Consider the following 17,084-nt stretch of genomic DNA (forward strand, 5'->3'; position numbering starts at 1 on the left):
AACTTAATTAGGGAAATCCTCCCACCATATATGGAATGTCAACCCACAGCCGCTTTCAACTGGAAGTTTGGTTAGGTTGTCAGCCCAAGTATTATGAATTGGAATAACTTTCAACAAACACTTAAATTAGGTACTTAAACCACACACCCCCAATCCTGTAGGCGATCTTAAGTTCAATGACATTGTGCAATTAATAATAGTACATTCTTATACACACACACACACATACACAAAACGGAAATGGAAGCGCAAACGAAAACTATAAACAAAAACAAAAAACAAAACGATACAAACAAAACGAAACGATACAAAAACAAGTACCCAAAATAAATCCAATTGATCTCATTATGTGATATTTGTCGTAGTGCCCAAAGCGTTCACTGTAGTACGTGTATCTTACATATAACCAAAACATACGAGTTAAGTACATGGTGGTACGGAAACGGAAACACTTTTTGCTCTAAGTAAACTTACTCAACAAACCCAATACCCAATACACAAACCAATACCCAAAAGTCCTTTGAAACAGATCCCCTGAACAGCAGCAACCATGGTGAAATTACTAACATGGTGACGTTTTTCGCTAAATTATTCACCGCGATTAAGAGTCTGCACTGTGGTGAAGACTTCACCTTGTAGATAATTCCACCATGGCAGCAACTATTTGAGGAACTTGCAACTTTTCAGCAATGCCAGCACTCGACTGAGGCGACACAACATAAAAACCCAAAACCCTAAATAGACCCACACCACATATAATAATAATATAATTTATATATATAACGATTCAATGCCCAGATCTTGTAAATACCGCGCGTGTGTGTACTCTCTATTATAGAATGTGTGAGGGGATCAAACGCCTCTAGACGGGGAGCTACACCCAAAAAAACGTTGAGTTCATTTTATATAAACAGATATCTATTTTTTTTTTGCTCTTTGTTAATGATTTTTGTTTTTGTTTACACACATATTGTTTAAAACTATAAATGTAAACTATATAGATATGTATGTATATGTATATCATCTCTATGCGTTAAGTAGTCAAAAACGAGAAAGTTTTTCATTCAAATATCTAATATTTTTCCAAACATGCACCGAACGTTCTCTTCTTCTCCTCTTACTTAAACATTTGATCATCATTAACGTACTTAATTTACAAAAGAACATTTCTGGTGCTTTCAATGCCTTAATAGCTAATTTCGGCAATCGAAACTTAAAACCATTTTAAATGATTTTCTATACGTTGTTTACGGTTTTCATCTACTGTTCTGTTCCCTATGATTTTGGAATAAATATTGGCAAATGAAACGTATTTTTCATAATCTAAGTTTATAAATTAGTAAAGAAAGCAAAACCCCTACTAAACCGATAAATTTACTGAATAAACTTTTGAAAGTTGTAATGAAAATATTTATATTCTTAAGGATTATCTCTGGAGATTCTCTCCCAGTTAAAACTCTACTCAAAAATGTTATGTTAACGTCATGACAACTGTTGATATGGGGGAAATGTTACACAGATGACAGGTGAAAGAGGAGGCACGAGTGGGTAGGGTAACGTACAAAATTTCATTCATGGAAATGTCGCGCTGTAAATGTGCTGCTGGGTGCGGGTGGGCTGCTGCCACACAGTGGGGGTGGCTTCTTAACAGAGCTCTGTTTGTGGCAAGTCCTTCGCTGCTGGGCCAGCTTCGCACGCACACAGATGGCAGGCAGGCGGCAGGCCGAGCTTCATTGTGTTGCGGATGGAATATCTGCGTTCAGTTCCACTTCGAGCGTCGTTCGGTGCGGATCGCAGCAGGCGTTAAATTCTGTCTCTTGGTACATTTAGTGAAGGAGAAAGTGAAACGATGGCAACTGTGGCACCTAATACGGATGCTTCTGCTGCTGCTCCTGCTCCAGTGGAGGCCAACGTCAAGCCAAAGTGCGCCAATGTGAACAACAACAACAGTGCCCGCTCCAGCCGGTTGGGCAGTGCAGACCAGGACACGGACACGCTGGTGGACCAACGATTTGGATGGTGCAACTTCCAACCGCAGTGGCTGCAACGCTTCTGCACCGCCAAGTGGGCACTTTTCTGGCTCTGCTGGGGCGGTGCTTTGCAGGGTGAGTAGTCCACAAAAATGTTTCTTATTTCTTGTGGAGGCTCGCCACTTAATTCGTTTAAATGGTTTGTCTCGCGCGAATTTTCCACCCACGCGCGCATTTTATTTATTCATTTTTGTTGTCACGTACTGAAGGTTACACTTGAAGCACCGAAAAAACCAGATTAAGATATATTTAATCGTGAAATTTAAATTCATGTGAAATAATATTTATAGAAAATAATATTTGCCCACCTTTTAAATACTTTGTTGCCAAGCAAACATATTTTTCTTTGAATTATTACACAAATAAAAGGAAAACTTTCCTGGACAAACTTTCAACCAGGAGCCTGTACTGCTGGCCTCTGTACTCCGCAAGACAATGCCATGCAAAAGACGGAGAGCACATCCGCATCGCTTCATTAGCATCCTAAGCAAATCCCGAGCCCCGGCTCACAGGTCTGTGTGCAACAGATAAGAATTCGCTTCGCCCCAAAAAGGGTTTGAGGTTGGAGCAGGAGCTGGAGCTGGAGCTGGAGCTGGAGCCAGGTAGCAGCTTGAAGTTGCAATGAATAGACGCAAATTAAAAATTAATATCAGCCCGGAGCAGTCGAGGGAGTTGGCTTTTCTAGCCCGAGGATGCATTAACCTCAAAAAATCCACTCACTTTGAATAGTTTGAAAGGCCCCGGTGAAGTGTAAACGGCTCGCCACAAGAAACCAAAGGCGGCCGAGTGGAATGGGATCTCTCTCGACGTTGTCATAGGCATTATTGGTAGGATGGGGAGCAGAGATTCCACTGGGGCTGGTGGCATAAATCAAAACAATGTTAATCGCTGTTTATCCAACCACCCACAGCCCGTCCTCCACTGCACAGAGTCCATGGTGTCCATGGCTACGGGTAGCTTTCATCTTCGGGCTCGGCTTCGGGTTCACGCGGTTAATTAAAATTCGCCAATTTACCTAAAACTGTCGACACGTTTATGCCTGTTTCGAGGGATTAGGCTGTGTTCCAGGGATTAGATGAGATGAAATTCGCAAAAGTGCATTCTCCCTGGATGGAGTCCAGTTTTGGCAATACAATTTTTGGGAGACTGCCAAAAGCACATTTGGAGATGAGCGCGTGAGCGCGTAGCTTTAGTTAGTTCTGATATTCAATGGGAAATGAATATTTATTTATTAGCTCAACAGAGTAGAAGTATTTTCCACTATTTTCCTCTTGAAATGTCCACCCTTTACCATCAATTTTGAATATTTAATATGCTGCATCGAAAAGTTTCTACAAATTTGAGGTCATCTCATCACGTGGTCATCTCTGGTCGAAATTTGTGCCCTGGCCCTGGCCGTATTTATGTCTTGGCCGTGTGCTGTAAGCAAACTGGATACTTGCATGCAGCCTATGCTGCTGCATGGATGAACTGCCGGCATCTGTTGCACATTGCTGCCCACTGACCCACGACGTGAGAATGCTTCCGTTTCCGGCTTTTGGGTGTCGCATAGAAGCAGTGTGTACCGTCAGTCCTGGTCCATTCATTGGGTCGCCCGCTGTGTTTGCTGTATACGGATACGGTTTCGAGCGGCACGTGACCGAAAATATTAATCAGTTGACACGGAATTAACATAAATCATCCGCAACAATTTTGGATTGTCGCGTTCGCTTGCATCAAGTTGAAATGATTTTATTGTTGTTTGCCCCGAGTATCTTTCTATGCAACGAAACAAAACGCATTTCTGGCAATGGGGGAGTGACGCGCAGGCATCGTTGTGTTTGGATTCAAACGTTGATCCCACATAAGCAGGCAATGGCAGAGTTGAGTACGTGAATATTTATGGACATTTTGCTGGAACTATAATAGATTTTACCCATTATTAGGAGGGATTTGGAGAGCTCTCTAAATCCCCCAATTCTCATCAATCTAAGAGGCTCACAAATGTTACAAATATTATTTTCCGGAGAATTGATTTATATATTTAATATGTAATTTATTCGCAACTTAAAGCTACTAATTAGCAGCCAATATGTAGCCACAAAAGGAGCTATTTTAATCGATGTTCATGCTAAATAGCAGATTGTCACGTAGTCATAGCAGCCGTCGGCACTTCACTTCACTTGTCAAAGGTCACACACGCACTTCAGAGTCTCCTTCCAGAGACGACTCTACAAGCCTCAAAGTCTCTGGAAAATATTAAATAATTGCACTTAGTGGGGGTAAATGCCTTGTAAGAGTCTTCGTCCCAGCTCGACACCTTTGACCAGCAGAGGGACCGGCACCGGCTTTCAAAACTCGAGACGATTATTGGAAAATAAATTGAATTTGTTGTCCCACAAAAAAAAAGAATATTCTAAGCAATACAATGGGGCAGTGTGGGTCGAGCGGGGAGGAACTAACAGATATTTATTTATGATAGAAAAATTCGTCTAAGCTCAAAATCAAAATCAATTTGTCGCACAGATATTTCATTTATGAACCGCCGACCGGTAACACCTCCAACATCAGAAGAAAACACACCACTAGCTTCCGCCCTTGTGTACCAGCTCCTGTCGCATCCTGTTGTGTCCTGTTGTGTCCTATATTTTGTATGAAAATCTATTAAGCTGGCAGTCATAAAACCAAAGTTGAGGGATGATCCCTGGGGTTGCAAGGGAAGGAAGCGCAAGGGGAAATCGTTTTAGAGTTCAAAAAATACTTTCCTTTTGCAGGTCTGATTGTCAACGGATTGATCAATGTCTCCATCTCAACGATTGAGCGGCGTTTTGGACTGCGCTCCCGACAGATGGGCCTCGTGGCCAGCGGCTATGATTTGGCATCGTTCGCCTGCCTGGTGCCCGTCACTTATTATGGCGGCAGGAAAGGTGCCTCCAAGCCGCGCTTCATTGCCATCGGACTGATGGTGATGGGTCTCGGTTCGTTGATCTTCATGTTGCCCAACTTTCTGGTGGCATCTCCCTACCGCGCCACCATAGCCGAGGCGAATGTTTGTGAGTTGGAGAGCAGCGGCCACAATGCGAATGCGAATCCGAATCAGACAAAGGTGCAAATACTTAGCTGCAGCTGCCATGGAGACTAAACCGCTGATATCCTTCCTTTTGCAGCACTTCCCCTGCGAGTTAAATGCTGGGACTGGTGAGCGCGAGGAGTACGATAGTTTAACGTGGACCGTGTGGCTGTTCTTTGGCGCACAACTCCTCCATGGAGCCGGCGCTGCACCCCTCTTCACACTGGGCGTCACATATATCGATGAGAATGTCTCAAAGAAGATGTCATCTGTTTACTTGGGTAAGTTTCAAACGACGCAGCGGCAGACGGCAAACGGCAACTCCAACTCTCATTGATAAGACGCGCTCGCAAAAACTTTTGTCTGGAATGGCACAACAAATGAAGGACTATGCACAAATACCCACACTCCTCGGGGGGAGATGGCGTATCAGGAGTATCCAAAGTATCAGCTAGTTGCTGCTCTCACACATGCATATTTATTTTTATTTTTATTTGCCATATTGCCAAACGTCGACTACAAAGGGAAGGCAAATAGTATTTACTGTTTGCGCCCCCCAAGCCTCGAGCCCAGCTCCCAGCTCCCAGCTCCCAGCAAATCTCGATGCCAATCCTGTGACGGAGGTCTCGTGCCATCCTACCCCTTGTTGACCCAATTTTAAAGAGCAGACAGCCGGCTGCTCGCTGCCTGTCTGATTCTTGCTGACTCAGTTCAGACTTAGACAGCCAACAGCCAGCGGAAATTTATTGCCTCTTAGTTAAGTTTATCGGGGCATCCGCAAAGACGACTGTGAAATTATCAAAGCCCGTCCAGCCTCGCTGTTGCGTCTGTCTGTCTGGCTGGGCTTTGAGAAAATTGAAATTCGCTTTGGCTGAGGCGTTCTTGTGTCTTTATTGAGAGTTTATTGGGAGGCAGGATACAGAGACATTTGGTAAGGAATCTACAGCAGGTGCTGTAGGAATAGTTTGCCATTTTATTTCTTAGCAAGATGGCATCAAATGTGGCACTGTTTGTGCGGTAAGCAAGTGCCTTAAATTTACGCAACGTACTGTACACATTTGCCTTGTCGCAGTTGAAGACTTTTGTCATGCAAATGAAGATGCCAAGAGCTAAGCTAGAAGCAAGGAAGCTCTAGCGCTTACATACATCCTAAAACCACTTCAAATTAAAGTTGAATTAAAGAGTTTCCTTATTGGTTATTTTGACAGGCATCTACTATACAATGGCCACAGTTGGACCTGCCATTGGCTACGTACTCGGCGGACAATTGCTGCTCATCTACACGGACTGGCTGACCGTGGACCCCGTGCAGTAAGTGTGCAACTCTCTGTTTAAGCTGGATAATGATTGTTATTAATCGCGGGACTTTAGTAGCGTGGCGCGGCAGGTGGAGGCGGTGCTTGTGCTGCTCCCAGGAGAGCTAGAGTGGGGGATATGCTGGGTACTGGCGGGGCTTATTTGTTACTCTGGCAACGGGCAAATGCCACAGAAGCACGTTGTGCCGTGTAAATATCTCTGGAGAGTAATAAAACAACATTTCGTGCTGACAACAAGCAAAATAAGGTGCGAATGAGAATGAGCATTTGTTTGATTCACAAACCCCTGGAGCAGAATGTGTGGGGAGGGGGAGTGGAGTCCACGGAGTGGATGGAAGCCAAAGCAACAAGCAGCCAAGCAAAAGCCAAGCCAGGGGGCAGAGGTTTCCGCATCCACATGGCTACAAAAGAGTCGACTCTCGACCGCATGGCTTATTGTCAAGGTGATGCCATAAGTCACAATGTCTCTGCTCCAGCACCCACCCACTCCGGGAGTTACTTTAACAGCAGCTCCTCCACCTCTAACAGCTCCGTAAATTATGTGAAAAACATGTTAAATTTTGTTTATGATTTTTTGCATGTTTACGCGAGATTTTTTGGCGACCTTTTGTTAGCCGCGTGGCAAAATATAAATTCCCATTTCAGTTAATTTACAAGGCTTCATCCCAGCGCAGATTCTAATCGACTTCCCATCCTTGCAGGTTAAGCCTGACCAGCGACAGCAAGGTGTGGATTGGCGCCTGGTGGTTGGGCTTCATTTTCGCCGCAGGAATGTGTCTGCTCATCGCCATACCCATCTTTGGTTATCCGAAAACACTGCCGGGCGCGGATAAGCTGCAGCTGGAGAAGGTCTCGGAGGCGCATGCAACCAAAACAGTCGCGGAACAAATTGAATTGGAGGAATCGGTGGACTCCGAGGGATCGTGTGGCCATCGGCGACTGGGACAACTGCCTCGGGCGGTGCTCAGTCTCCTGAAGAATCCCACATTCTTCTTCCTCAATCTGGCTGGGGCTACTGAGGGTCTGGTTATAGCCGGATTCGCTGCCTTTCTGCCCAAACAAATCGAGAATCAATTCAGCATTTCGCCCATGTTGTCGGCACTGGTCATGGGACTCATTACGGTGCCAGCTGGCGGCGGTGGCACCTTTTTGGGCGGCTATCTGGTGAAGAAGTGGAACCTGGCATGCAGTGGCATCATCAAAATGTGCCTCATGGCCACCACAGTGGCTGCATTCTTCACCTTTTGCTTTCTGGTCTCCTGTCCCAATCCAAAGTTTGCAGGCGTCACGACTTCCTACAATTTGGAGGCCAGAAGCGGACCACCCGAGCTGCTGTCCAACTGCAATGCGAATTGTGGCTGCAGTCACAGCAATTACGATCCCATTTGCGGCATCAATGGCGTCATGTACTACAGTCCCTGCCACGCCGGCTGTGGCCAGGAGCAGCATGTGGAGAGCCTCAAACGTTATCACAACTGCAGCTGCATCGAGAGTGTTGGTTGGGTGGACGATGGTGTCGCCGCCGCTCTCCATGCGGATGCCACCAACTTGAAGTGCGACTCCACATGCCACAGTCTGCCGTACTTTGTGGGTTTGTGTTTTGTTCTGATGATCTTCACGTTTCTGGCCACCATGCCTGCACTGTCAGCCACCTTGAGGTAAGCTGTTTAGTTATTCTGCTCAGAATTTATAGTAATATTTTCCCTTCCTCCATTTAGATGCGTTCAGGATGAGCAGCGCTCCTTCGCTTTGGGCCTGCAGTGGATCAAGGTACGCCTGCTGGGCACCATACCCGCTCCGCTTATATTCGGTGCTCTGATTGACGAGTCCTGCATTTTGTGGCACGAGTCCTGCGACGAGCAGGCAGGTGGAGCCTGTCTTGTCTACGATAATTTTTATATAAGCCGGTAAGCTGCAGGAGGATGATCCTTTACCTATGATCCATGATTTATTCCTCTTCTCCCACAGCTACATGTGGCTCTTGGCTTTGATTTGCAAGCTTCTATCCGTCGTCTTCTTTCTGTGCGCCTGGCTGTTCTATGTGCCACCCAGCAAGCAGCCAGTCAGTGCCCATGGCAAGCAAGATATTTGAAGATCTTGAAACAAAAATCAAATTACTAAACCCACCCAGACCCTGTGGCTCATATTGGGCACATATCGTATTGTCTGGGGTTTAGCATTTAGCAGATATGAGTAGAAAACAAGCTAAGAATCCATTCGAAATAACTTACAATTCTCAGCAGTATTTATAACCAGTAAATATATTAACGAATACTCGTCTAAATTTTAAGTTATTTTTAATAATAAAATGCCATTTTATACCCAGAGTAGAGCGAGGAGAGAGTAGGGTAGGGTTTACTTCAAGCAGAGTTTGACAAACATCTGATCATAGGCCATGAGACTTTTGGTTAAAACTAAAAGGAGAAAATGTATTTTAAACATTATGAATCAGGGAAACAGCAGCTGGGGTTGGACTCACTCCATCTGTTGCCATCAATCATGGGACACACGCCATGCCGTGTCAGCAAATGTGGCTCCCAGTCGTTGTGTATGTTGTACCAGAACAAGGCGGAGCCTTTCTTCGGTTGAATGGTGAGATTTATTTTGGGAAATATGGTGGCACCACCCAGCGGCACGTCAGTCATCTACCGATGGATTGTAAGGGAAATACTCAACTCGAAACGTTGCAAATACTCACATAAAACAGAAAGGTAACCAAACGATCGCCCTCTTCCACCAGTTCCTAATTTATATAGTTAATAATTATTCTTATTCTTTTTGCAGTTTACCCACCGGATTGGCTTTGATGTCTGAGTAATCTCCATGCTCCGGAAAATGGCTGCCCAGCCCATAGTTCATTCGTGCCAAATGTGTGTGATCCCCGGCATTCAGACCCGATATGTCCTCCATGCGATTAACCAAATCTCTGTCCAACTTCTCGCCACTGCCTTCGAATACCTTGACATGGAACAGACGCTCCTTCTCCACCGTCGTGTAGTTATCCGTGTAGCCCTGAGTCATGTCCTCGTAGGTGAGGTTTGCTGTCAGCGCTGCAATCTCGCTATCGGAGATGACATCGTGATATAGCCAGATGAGTGGATCCAGACTGATCTCCTCCTCCTTGAGTGGAGCCAGGCGCAGGAATGGAGTTGTGGTGTGATTGTAGCGGCAAACCAACTGTGGAGGAGGTGGAAATTCGCCTCGGCAACCCCGTTCAATGACACTCGCTGCGGGTTTTGGCTTTAGATAAACCAAAGGTACAGCCGGATGCTGCTCCAGCTCCTCCAGATAATCTTTTATATGATCGATGGAGCCTGGAAGCAGAATATCAGTTCAGAGAAAGCAGCAACAAATGTTTGGATGGGTCCAACCCTCTTGCAGCCTGCTAATGAGAAACCTTTTACGAACTTCCTCTCGATTGGGGCGATAGAACTCTCGTGCAACTGGATTTAATGGCAGCTTAATGTTATTCCATGTCAGTCTGTACCACTCAGCGGCTCGTGTATACTCCGTTCGATTGTACATAAAGTCCGCTAGCATGAGGCACTCGGGTGCGTTCATTCGGGTGCTGCATAATCATGGGATACGCTGTATTCCAAATTGAAGGATAGTTCTTACAAATTCTTACTCGAAATGTCGTCCAGCGACTTGTCCATTGACCATGTCGTATGCCCGCAAGTCATAGAACCGCTCTATACGCTCCATGCCCATCAGGGCTTCATTCATGTCCACGGCATGGGGCATGAGTGCCACAAGTTCACCCATTTGCAGTACATCTTGCTGCTCCTTGATGTAGTTCAACCACTTGGGCCAGTCTTCGTGTGCACGTCGCAGCAGGCCCAGCGAGTTCAGTGGATTTGCCACGTATTGAACGCGGCTCACTTCACTCTCCAAATTCTCGAGTGCCACAGAGTTGATGTATCTAAGTTTTATATAAGTTATTTAGCTGTGGAACAAATCGGCTTGTCTCCACTTACTTTCGTAGAGTGTCCACCTTTTTCTGTAGAGATTTTACGTAGCTGGTTAAGTGTTCCACGTAGGAGTTTTCCATTTCCCTCAGTTCGCTAAGTGCCCGGTTGGATGTTGTGTATATCAAAACCTCTTTATATTCCTCCTCTCCCAAGATCATCCCAAAGAGCGCTGCTGACAAGCAGATGAATGTGCAAACAACCTTTGGTAGCGACATTGCGGACTAGAATAAAAATGGAATAGATATCCAAAATTGGAATTCGTAAGCTTAGAGGCGCGTTTCGCTCATGGTTCGTTGGCCACGCTGCGGGCCCCTCAATAAGCGTAAGAAATATAATTATTTGCCAGCCGCGCCGCTGGGGAATTTATCCTTGATCAATGGTAAGCATTGCATCGGAGTAGCCTCGAGAACACGGCGACGAAAGAGTAGCAGAAGGCAACTTTATTAACGTTATTAAAAAATGTTGCATACTCGTGGCAATAACTAATTAAGCTGACTTAGTCCACAAGCTCTGTCGCCTCCGAGGGATCCCATCTAGCCATTGTTCAAGTACTAGGGCCAGCGATCGTGTGAGAGACGTTCGCTGAATTGTGAGCTTTAGGGCTTGGCTTGAGATTCCCTAATGTTAGTAGTTTCAGTTCTTATTCGTCAACAATAGAAACTTCGCCCACAGCCGAATGAATCGTTGTCTTATTGTTGTGCTGTCCTTTCTGCTTGAATGGCAGAAATCGCTTAAATAGAATTCTGGGATACTGTAAACCTGCAAAAGGTGTTTGGTTTTTTGCGTTTCTCTTTGGTTTTTCGTTTACATCGACATATGCTTTTCCTTTTCTGCCTCTAAATCGGTTAAATTCAATTCTGGGACACCAGGCGCACAGAAAACAGCAGAAGGCCGGTCGCTTCACTTTTGTTTTTTCGTTTCTATCTTTATCCTTTATGCGTTACTGCCTCAACTTCCGACTGCTCAAGGCAGAAATCGGTTACCAGGTTTCTCCTCGTTTTGCGACACCCGCAGCCATGCATTTTGAACACAATAGGAATATGATCTGTGCTTTCATAACTTTTTCAAATCGATTTTTAAATAAATTGTCATACTACTAACTCCGCTAATTCTCTCACGAGCTGGGTAACTTAAAGCAATAAAATAGTATTTCTTTTATAAGCATTAATGGCTGCCCCATGCGAGTATATTTATTTTTACGTATTTATTATACTCCTGTACACTCGTAGTGGCACTATCAAAATTCGAGCAAACTCTTCAGTTTTGTGCACCTAGAGAAATATGCATATGCCAGCAAAAGATTTCCCCCAAGAGTAGAACAGCAGCTTGGTTATTATCATAATTGTTATCGCCATTGAAAAGCGCTAATTGTGCGCAAATAATGAGCCACACATGCAAACCTGTTGGGAAACTGCTGGAGAGGCAGAAAAGGATGCGAAGAAATGTGAAAGTTTAGCGGAAGTTGGACGGAAAGATGTGCGAACGCTGGAGTATGTGTGGAATTTTGGTTGGGGTTAATTAGAATGGGTATTGAGAAACAGTTCGAAAAGGGAGAGTTGCCAGGGGATGCCTTCATTCGCTGGCATTTATGGTATGTCCTTTACCGCCTGTCCGGTGTCACAGACTCGTACTCGAACTCGTGCTACGAGCAAGAGCAACAGCAAATGGCAAATGCTGCGACGAGCGTCACGTGCATATGAAAATATTACGTTGGGCGCTTTATGAATGAAACATTTACTATTGCATACCTTCGTCTTTGCCTTCGCCATCGCCTTTGGCTTCACCCTCTGCAATATCCACTCGACTTTCTGCCACACTGCTTGGGGCACCTTGACTACTCGCCGCAAACGCCCACTCTCCACACCCAATCGTCGCCTGCCCGCAAGACACATGCGCAACGCCATCGCCATCGCCAGCGTCAGGCAGCATTTGAATTTTGAATATGAATTTTGACACTTGATTATCAGCGGCGCTCGCAGTTCGCGGCCAGTTCCAACTGTGTGCAGACGTTCGTCCCCGGGCATCTATCGGCAGGCAAAAGCGGAAAACTTTGCCGGAAAAAAAGAAATTCACATTAGTGCAGCGGAAACTCGGCCTGGGAGGCTAGTGAAAGTGCAAGATAAAGAATAAAGGATACAAGAAAGGAGTACAACATTTAGGCAAAACTTTTGCACTTTGGTTGGCACTTTAGTGGATGTCCAAGGACAGGGAATATGAGAAGAGGCTTCGCTGATATCTGGCTACTGCTGCACTGCGTGTGCCTGAGCCGGGCCAGTTTCTCGGAGTTAAACAATTGTAAGTTGGCTCTAAGCTGTAGCTATCTAAAGGGAAAAATAATTACAATTAATAACAGCAAAAGTTTAATGTCAGGAATGGGTTGAAATCAAAGAAAAACAAATAAAGGAAATAAATAAATAGCAAAAGATGCTCAAAATGGTATGACAGTGGATGGATTTGTCTTGAAATCTGTGTAGAAAATATAAATATATTTTAAAAGATTTCAAATATTTATAATTCGATTTTAAATCATCTAAAAAGTGTTCTATTATCGCGATCATTTAACCTTTAATTCGATCCTTAAATTGCCAACCCACGAACATCAGTAAAAACATTGAGGGAACCTCAGTTAAACGGCAGCATAAACTTTGCCGCAAAGGTTGCAGCTAATTGACTACATTTAACGTGGAAAATATCCGAAACAAAAATGCTAACGAAAAGCGCTATAAATACCAGCAGCAGTGGGCGCCAAAATGGTGGGAAAGGGCTGGGCAGACCCCCAGCAATCGGAAGTCCAACGAGTCCATAAGTGAATAAACTGTGGCCAACATATTCCCCAGACAGAAAGGGATAGGGCCAGAGAGGAGCAGCGAGAAGGAGCAACTTCCGCTTGGAAAATCGAGCGCCCAAACCCTGCTCAAAAATTCGCACACAACTCAGTAAAAACAAAACAAATTTCCCTTGACTTTGGGAAGCCAAATGCGATAAATATATCAGAAAATTGTTTTTAAATCAATGTGCCAAATGCAAAATAAACAGAAATATTGGCAGGCTAGCCGCAGTGTGCGATAAGAAAGTGAGAAGTGAGTGGTGAGTGCTGAGTGGTTCGGGCCAGAAGAATGATGTCCCGAAACCCCAAACCATAATTCCATCAGCTCGATTCCTTCTCCCAGCAGGCCACCAGACAGACAGTCGCGGAAAGGCGACGTTTTTCCACTTCCTATTGCACTCTGCGCTATTTTCTTTCCACTTTTTTTTTTTGTGGCGGTCGTGCCACTGATTTTCTACTGCTGCTGCTGTCGCTGAAGTGTTAAGGATAGCTGCAGTCCCTCTGTTTTATTTCTTTTTTTTTGGCAGACATTGCGTGCTGATTGTGTGGCGTTCCGTTACGCCTGCAAGCGGCAGACGGTTGAGAGTGTCTAACAGACAGGACATTCACTTTCCGTTTCAAGTTCAACAGTGTGGGGAATACGCCTGCTCCATGGTGATATAGTGGAACCTGCAAGACAAATGCAGGACTCCAGCTGTGTGCCTGAGGCAACAAAGATCGAAGCGTAAAGCGGGAATAACTGGAAGGATGAACTTACAGGGAATATAGAAAGGAAAGATCGGCCTATGGAAAATATAGAAAAGTGTATCCCTACGCAGACTACAAGTGAAGTTCCTGGCACAAAGTTAGCAACAGGAAAACCATTTAGCGGCCACAAAAGTTAAATGCGAAATTGCATTACCCGCTCAGACATGGCAGACGTAGCACTCGCAGACATATGTACATACATAAAGGTAATACACCTATGGTTAAAAGTCTCGCTTGTCCCTTTCTTTGGAATGTTTCAATATGCAAACATGCAATAACCAAATCGCAATAACAGCAGCAACCACAGGCAGCCAGCCAACAATGGCTCCTCATACATTCCTAACCGAACGCCCCAACCATGGGCAGTGGTGGAGTGCTGTGGTGTGGTGTGTGTCCCGGCATACCGAACCCAAACATAATCGCAAATTATAGGCTATATAGCATGGCATCGTCGTAGGCCTCACCCCACTCTACACCCCAATTTGATGCTAGTTTGGTGGAAAAAACCCGCCCACACTCCGCACCGCAATCAGTGTAAAGAGGTGGCGGGACGGTCGTGGCGGTGGCAAATGTAAATGTAAAGGTTGGGAAGCCTGTGCAGCCAGCTTTTTACAATTTTCCAGGTACTAGCAGCTGCCCCGCTGCTCTATTAGATTTTTGCATTTTTTCGGGTTATTATTTGGTCATAATTGTAATTTAGGTATTTGCTGTGTGTGAGGAGTGAGGAAGGAGGCTCCACTCGGGGCGAGCCACAAAATCATGCTACTTGTTAGGCATGTGATGTGATTTCAATTTTTTTACGCTTTTCCTAGGGGTCTGTGTGCGGTTGGGTGTCGGGTTGGGTGTCGGGGTGGGTGCTTACAGGATGGCGGCCAAATGTCGAAGTCTTGCGGTTGGGCAGCTTGGACTGGAAATGATTGCGCGTTGAGTTGAATTCCATTGTGCCCTCCCAACCCTAAGAAATTATCAGTTTGGGCTACGCTAAGGTGTTTGAACTCTTCAAAAGGGAAGCTAGGAATAATTACAGGCTTTAAAAAATCCTCAGAAAATTGTTCTTTAAATTCTACAAATGGATAAAGCAGAAAATAACAATTCTGCTCATCATTTTCCTTCTCAAGGCAATTTTCTCCTCAAAGTCTGGAGTGGGTTCAGTTAATTTAACTAATTGTTGGATTATTTGCTGTTTTGCTTCGCTTAATGTTAACTTTGGCCAAATTTATGGCCGCTGTACAATATTTTAGAAATATCTTTGACCACTTTGGCGGGGCATCTGGCAAACGTTGACAATTTTTCCCCCCTTAGGCCGTTGACATTCTGCAGACACAGGCGGAAAAGAAATTAAATAATTATTATTTAAAATTGTGGATTGGGACGAGGACAGGCAGCCGAACATTTTCCAAAACAAATGATTGTAAATTCAATTATATTTTCTCGCCCGAGTTCCTTCAAATGCGAACAGCGGCAAAGGGCAACATCTAGCATTTGCAAGGCCCATAAAGCAGCCACCCTACTAGCCCACTGCTACCCCTGCCACATGGCACAGTTGCGAGTATATCTGCCCCATTTAGTACTCTAATAAGCAGAGCCATAAATGTGAACCTTCGTTTCTAGCGGATCCCAAGTTCAGTGGTCCCATCAACAATGTAACCGTACCCGTGGGACGCGACGCAATGCTCACTTGTGTGGTCCACGAGCTGGTTAGCTTCAAGGTGGCCTGGCTGCGTGTGGACACACAGACCATACTCAGCATACAGAATCATGTCATCACGAAGAATCATCGCATTGCCATCTCCCACACGGAGCATCGCATCTGGCAGCTAAAGATACGCGATGTCCAGGAATCGGATCGCGGATGGTTTGTACATATTTACGAGAGAGACAAACAATAGCTTAAATATTTGCCTTTGCAGGTACATGTGCCAAATCAATACGGATCCCATGAAGAGTCAAATGGGTTACCTGGATGTTGTGGTGCCGCCCGATATTGTTGATTTTCACACCAGCCAGGATGTGGTGCGTGCCACTGGGCAGAATGTGACACTCACTTGCTATGCCACTGGCGTGCCCACACCCACCATTACCTGGCGCCGTGAGGAGTCCACACCGCTCTGGTTGACAGACGAGGGCAATCGAGAGATCTACAGCGTCGAAGGACAAAATCTCACGCTGTGGCAAGTGCAGCGGACACACATGGGTGCATATTTGTGCATCGCCTCCAATGGAGTGCCGCCAACGGTGAGCAAGCGCGTGATGCTGGTGGTTAACTGTAAGTAAAATTAGATTTATTTTGGATAAATTATAACATTTTAATGCTTGCCAGTTGCGCCCACCATCTGGACACGTTACGATACCATTTATGTGGGCCTGGGCCAGAAAGTCAGCCTGGAATGCATCACCGAATCGCAGCCGTCGTCCGTGAACTTCTGGCTGAAGGACACTGAGCTGCTGCAGGGCGGCACCTACGAGTCCGTCTCTGTGGATCACGCCTATCGGATTGTGATGCGCATCACACTGCGACCGGTGACCAAGCGTGACTTTGGCGAGTACAAATGCATAGCGAAGAATGCACTGGGCGAAACGGAGCGAAGTATCACAGTCCATCGTAAGTTGTTTCATAGATGCTTAAAGGTCTATCTTTCATGTCTCTCTCTCTGTTTACAGATAAGGCCAAGAAGCACGGACAGCATTCACATCAAACTTCCTCGCATGAAAGTCAATTCATTGTCATCGAAGGTCTGCCAGTCAGTCTCAGAGTCTCTCGAATATTCTCTCAACTGCACCTTTATATCTTTCAGAGTACTTGGCGAATGTGGCTCATCAGTTGTGCAGTTTCAGTTCCGTTTGGCTCATACTTTTGTGTTTTGTGAATAAAGTGTACAGTTTTTAAACAACAAACAATTGTCTTTTGAGCCACTTTTGAGGCGTGACTGCTTCATTTATATTATCTGTATATATCCTAATTCACAATTTCATATTAAGTATTAAATATAATTTCGGTTACAGAGTACAATGACCGATGCCGGGATAAAGTAATGCAGGTGTGAGACAATCAAGTGGGTAATCAATAAAATACAATTACGAGCGCAGCGTTCCACTGCGGCACAAAGTTCCCTTAAGCGAAAGGACACAAATATCATTCGAAAC

The 17,084-nt window shown here is 45.1% G+C and overlaps 4 protein-coding genes across 4 annotated transcripts; 2 read left to right on the forward strand and 2 right to left on the reverse strand.

Moving 5' to 3' along the window:
- The first annotated feature begins 1,544 nt into the window (after nt 1-1,544).
- LOC117901823 (solute carrier organic anion transporter family member 4A1) lies at nt 1,545-8,612 on the forward strand. The gene is made up of 7 exons (XM_034812751.1): nt 1,545-2,105; nt 4,784-5,115; nt 5,177-5,360; nt 6,288-6,390; nt 7,097-8,053; nt 8,114-8,302; nt 8,364-8,612. The coding sequence occupies exons 1-7, from the start codon at nt 1,850-1,852 to the stop codon at nt 8,485-8,487; spliced, it is 2,145 nt and encodes a 714-aa protein (XP_034668642.1). The 5' UTR covers nt 1,545-1,849; the 3' UTR covers nt 8,488-8,612.
- A 50-nt stretch (nt 8,613-8,662) lies between these two features.
- Nucleotides 8,663-10,596, reverse strand: LOC117901824 (prolyl 4-hydroxylase subunit alpha-2). The gene is made up of 7 exons (XM_034812752.1): nt 10,373-10,596; nt 10,024-10,317; nt 9,767-9,963; nt 9,189-9,709; nt 9,094-9,138; nt 8,875-9,040; nt 8,663-8,809 (listed from the first exon to the last, which is right to left on the reverse strand). The coding sequence occupies exons 1-7, from the start codon at nt 10,579-10,581 to the stop codon at nt 8,751-8,753; spliced, it is 1,491 nt and encodes a 496-aa protein (XP_034668643.1). The 5' UTR covers nt 10,582-10,596; the 3' UTR covers nt 8,663-8,750.
- A 991-nt stretch (nt 10,597-11,587) lies between these two features.
- On the reverse strand, nt 11,588-12,406 carry LOC117901826. Its single transcript, XM_034812756.1, has 2 exons — nt 12,115-12,406; nt 11,588-11,777 (listed from the first exon to the last, which is right to left on the reverse strand). The coding sequence occupies exons 1-2, from the start codon at nt 12,388-12,390 to the stop codon at nt 11,712-11,714; spliced, it is 342 nt and encodes a 113-aa protein (XP_034668647.1). The 5' UTR covers nt 12,391-12,406; the 3' UTR covers nt 11,588-11,711.
- Nucleotides 12,407-12,577: 171 nt separating this feature from the next.
- Nucleotides 12,578-16,984, forward strand: LOC117901313 (neurotrimin). The gene is made up of 6 exons (XM_034812023.1): nt 12,578-12,661; nt 15,552-15,795; nt 15,851-16,206; nt 16,261-16,542; nt 16,602-16,736; nt 16,944-16,984. The coding sequence occupies exons 1-6, from the start codon at nt 12,580-12,582 to the stop codon at nt 16,982-16,984; spliced, it is 1,140 nt and encodes a 379-aa protein (XP_034667914.1). The 5' UTR covers nt 12,578-12,579.
- The last annotated feature ends 100 nt before the right edge of the window (nt 16,985-17,084 follow it).

The sequence above is a fragment of the Drosophila subobscura genome, chromosome U, assembly GCF_008121235.1.
Source record: "Drosophila subobscura isolate 14011-0131.10 chromosome U, UCBerk_Dsub_1.0, whole genome shotgun sequence".
Lineage (NCBI taxonomy): Eukaryota > Metazoa > Arthropoda > Insecta > Diptera > Drosophilidae > Drosophila > Drosophila subobscura.

Excerpts from the sequence above, each read along its gene's own strand:
- LOC117901826 (XM_034812756.1), bottom strand. The coding sequence starts at position 12,390 with ATGCCCGGGGACGAACGTCTGCACACAGTTGGAACTGGCCGCGAACTG. Across the intron at positions 11,778-12,114 it reads TGGCGAAGGCAAAGACGAAG|TTTCCCAACAGGTTTGCATG; the intron begins GTATGCAATAGT and ends CCTCTCCAGCAG.
- LOC117901313 (XM_034812023.1), top strand. The coding sequence starts at position 12,580 with ATGAGAAGAGGCTTCGCTGATATCTGGCTACTGCTGCACTGCGTGTGC. Across the intron at positions 12,662-15,551 it reads TTTCTCGGAGTTAAACAATT|CGGATCCCAAGTTCAGTGGT; the intron begins GTAAGTTGGCTC and ends CTTCGTTTCTAG. Across the intron at positions 16,207-16,260 it reads CGTGATGCTGGTGGTTAACT|TTGCGCCCACCATCTGGACA; the intron begins GTAAGTAAAATT and ends AATGCTTGCCAG.
- LOC117901824 (XM_034812752.1), bottom strand. The coding sequence starts at position 10,581 with ATGTCGCTACCAAAGGTTGTTTGCACATTCATCTGCTTGTCAGCAGCG. Across the intron at positions 9,139-9,188 it reads CAGACATCAAAGCCAATCCG|GAACTGGTGGAAGAGGGCGA; the intron begins GTGGGTAAACTG and ends TATATAAATTAG. Across the intron at positions 9,041-9,093 it reads TGGTTACCTTTCTGTTTTAT|ATGACTGACGTGCCGCTGGG; the intron begins GTGAGTATTTGC and ends ATCCATCGGTAG.
- LOC117901823 (XM_034812751.1), top strand. The coding sequence starts at position 1,850 with ATGGCAACTGTGGCACCTAATACGGATGCTTCTGCTGCTGCTCCTGCT. Across the intron at positions 5,361-6,287 it reads GATGTCATCTGTTTACTTGG|GCATCTACTATACAATGGCC; the intron begins GTAAGTTTCAAA and ends TTATTTTGACAG. Across the intron at positions 8,303-8,363 it reads GATAATTTTTATATAAGCCG|CTACATGTGGCTCTTGGCTT; the intron begins GTAAGCTGCAGG and ends CTTCTCCCACAG.